We start from the raw sequence: 2192 nt of genomic DNA, 5'->3' as shown, positions 1-2192 counted from the left end.
CCTACTGGCTCATTTCATTGGGAAGTCTACCTCCAGAAGGTCCACAGCCGCCGGGTAGGAGCCATCGTGATCATGGGACAAGAACCCCAGGCCCTAAATTCACACACTCCGCCTTTGGCTCTGCTCTCCTGGCTCTGGTGAAAGGAGGCTGCCCCCCACCCCCCAGGTCCCACCAAGAGGCGACTGGCCGACTCCTTTACCTCTGGGCCACAGGGACAGAAAAAAGAGACACACGTAGGTTTCAGAGCCATCTTTAAATAAAGAGGGGGAGATCTGGGGAAGAAAAACTGGGGAGGAGAAAAGGCCAGATTGTTTTTTTCTTTGCAGGGTGGGGGTGTACATGAGCTGGGAGCCAACAGTGAACTAACTTCTAGAGAAAGTTGAAGGGGTCTGGGGTCCCTCCGGAGCTTGAATAAACAACCCGATCCTCATCTCTAGGAACTGCAATCCCTTCCTTGAGGTATGTCCAACTCCCTGAGATGATGATGTTCACAGGGCCCGGCCTATCCATCCCCACTCTGGAGGAAAGCCAGGAGGGGGGCAGTGAGGGGTCCCCTGCCCTGAAGTGCCAGCTCTGAGAGGTAGTGAAAAAGAGTTGGAGTCCAGTTGGTTCCCACCAACCCTCGAGGACCCAAATGGCCCTGGGCTCTCCCCAGCTTCTTCCCCTCCCTCCCCCCATGGCCTGGTGGCTTCACTGGTACTGTCCATAGCCTGGATAGCCGGGGGGTGGGGCAGAACCCTCCTTGGGGGGCAGCTGTCCAGGATCTTCTATGAAGGGGGGTGCTGGAAAAAGAGACAAAAGAAAAGAAGGAAGAATGGTGGAGAGAAGAACTAAGAAAAGGCAAGGAGCGGGACCTAAAGACAAAGCCAGAAAGACGGGAGACTGAAGGCGAAGGCCAAGGACAGAAGGAGGGAGGCCGAGCAGCCTAGGTGGCATACTAGCAAGGTAGGGGTGACAGAATCACGAGGACAAACAGAACGGTGGCTTTGCAGGGCTGGTGACAATGACAAGGTGGAGAGAACCTGAGAAAGACTGGAAGGAGAATGGAGGGAGTGAGGAGTGACTCACTGTTCCGGAACTGCTGGGCTGTGTAGCGGGTGAGGAGGATGCCCACACCTTCGATCAGGGCCAGCAGGATCCCTCCCATCATGGCAGATCCGACCATGGCCAGGGGCCCACCTGGACAAAGAGAAAGTCAAACCGAAGCCTCTCGGGGCCTTTCTGGGAGCCCCCTGCCCCGCTTCCCACAGTTCAAAGGGGGCTATCACTCACTTCGAGCTGCCAGCACAGCACCGGTGAGAGCCCCACTAGTGATGGAATTCCACGGGTCCTCCTTCCCACGGAGACGCACAAGCCCACAATCGATGGTGGAGAAGAGGCCGCCCCAGACTGCAAAACTACCTAGAAGGGGAGAAGCAAAGCGACAAGTTTTGCAGAGTTGAGGTGGCAAGGCTGGCGTCTAGAACCCTTCCCAGGATGCCCCAAGCCCAAGTCAGCAACTGAGGAGCTTCCTGACCCCCAACTCTTCCCCTCCGCCTCCCCCCGGAGGCCCAGGGCCGGAGCTCAGTGATCCCAATCCTCTGGGAGGCTGGCCTACTCCACCAGGAGCCCCCTGCTTCCTCCCCTCCAACCTTCTTACCTCCGATCTGGGGGGCCCTGATTCTCACTGCACTGATGCTACCTCGGAACCGATGACGGATGCCCTGGGGAGAAGAGAAGTCGGGAAGATGTAGATTGATCTAGGCCAGGGAAAAGCCCAAGGGCTCAGGCGATGGAGAGGACCCCACCCCCATCCCCCCACCTCCCCTCAAGTTCCTCGTGAGTCTGGGCAAACGGGAGGGAGAACAACGAGGGGGAGACCTCGGAGATTCGAATCTACAGGAAGGGGGAAACTGAGGCCCAGGGAACTCACTACTGGGGCATTGCGGAAGCCCTTGATAGCCTGGAAGACGCCTCCCCCGATGACTCCCATGGTGAAGGCCCCACCGCAGTCGTCCACAATCCTCCAGGGGCTGCAGAGGTAGGTAGCGGGTAGGGTACGGGTCCTAGGTATCCTGGAAGGCTACGGCTGCCCGCCTCCCCGCCGGCCCAGGGGAGCACTGGGGAAGGGGCGGCCCAGCCTGCCCCGCCCCTCGGGCACAGCAGAGCAGAAGCTGCCCGAGGGCGAGGGCAGGCCCGCAGCAGCTGTAGG

General features: G+C 59.2%; 1 protein-coding gene across 1 annotated transcript; it reads right to left on the bottom strand.

Annotated features, from left to right (window-relative positions):
• Nucleotides 1-235: 235 nt before the first annotated feature.
• TIMM17B (translocase of inner mitochondrial membrane 17B) lies at nucleotides 236-2161 on the bottom strand. The gene is made up of 5 exons (XM_044683092.1): nucleotides 1914-2161; nucleotides 1641-1704; nucleotides 1274-1402; nucleotides 1070-1180; nucleotides 236-783 (listed from the first exon to the last, which is right to left on the bottom strand). Exons 1-5 carry the CDS (start codon nucleotides 1971-1973, stop codon nucleotides 692-694), a joined length of 456 nt encoding a protein of 151 aa, XP_044539027.1. The 5' UTR covers nucleotides 1974-2161; the 3' UTR covers nucleotides 236-691.
• Nucleotides 2162-2192: the final 31 nt, after the last annotated feature.

This window comes from Gracilinanus agilis, unplaced genomic scaffold (genome assembly GCF_016433145.1).
Source record: "Gracilinanus agilis isolate LMUSP501 unplaced genomic scaffold, AgileGrace unplaced_scaffold12878, whole genome shotgun sequence".
Lineage (NCBI taxonomy): Eukaryota > Metazoa > Chordata > Mammalia > Didelphimorphia > Didelphidae > Gracilinanus > Gracilinanus agilis.
Note: the sequence above shows the minus strand (reverse complement) of the source record. Positions and strands in the feature narration are given on the sequence as shown.

Coding starts and splice junctions, on each gene's coding strand:
- TIMM17B (XM_044683092.1), bottom strand. CDS start 1,973: ATGGGAGTCATCGGGGGAGGCGTCTTCCAGGCTATCAAGGGCTTCCGC. Junction 1,705..1,913: donor GCTTCCGCAATGCCCCAGTA/GTGAGTTCCCTG, acceptor TCTTCTCCCCAG/GGCATCCGTCATCGGTTCCG. Junction 784..1,069: donor AGCCCAGCAGTTCCGGAACA/GTGAGTCACTCC, acceptor CTCTTTTTCCAG/CACCCCCCTTCATAGAAGAT.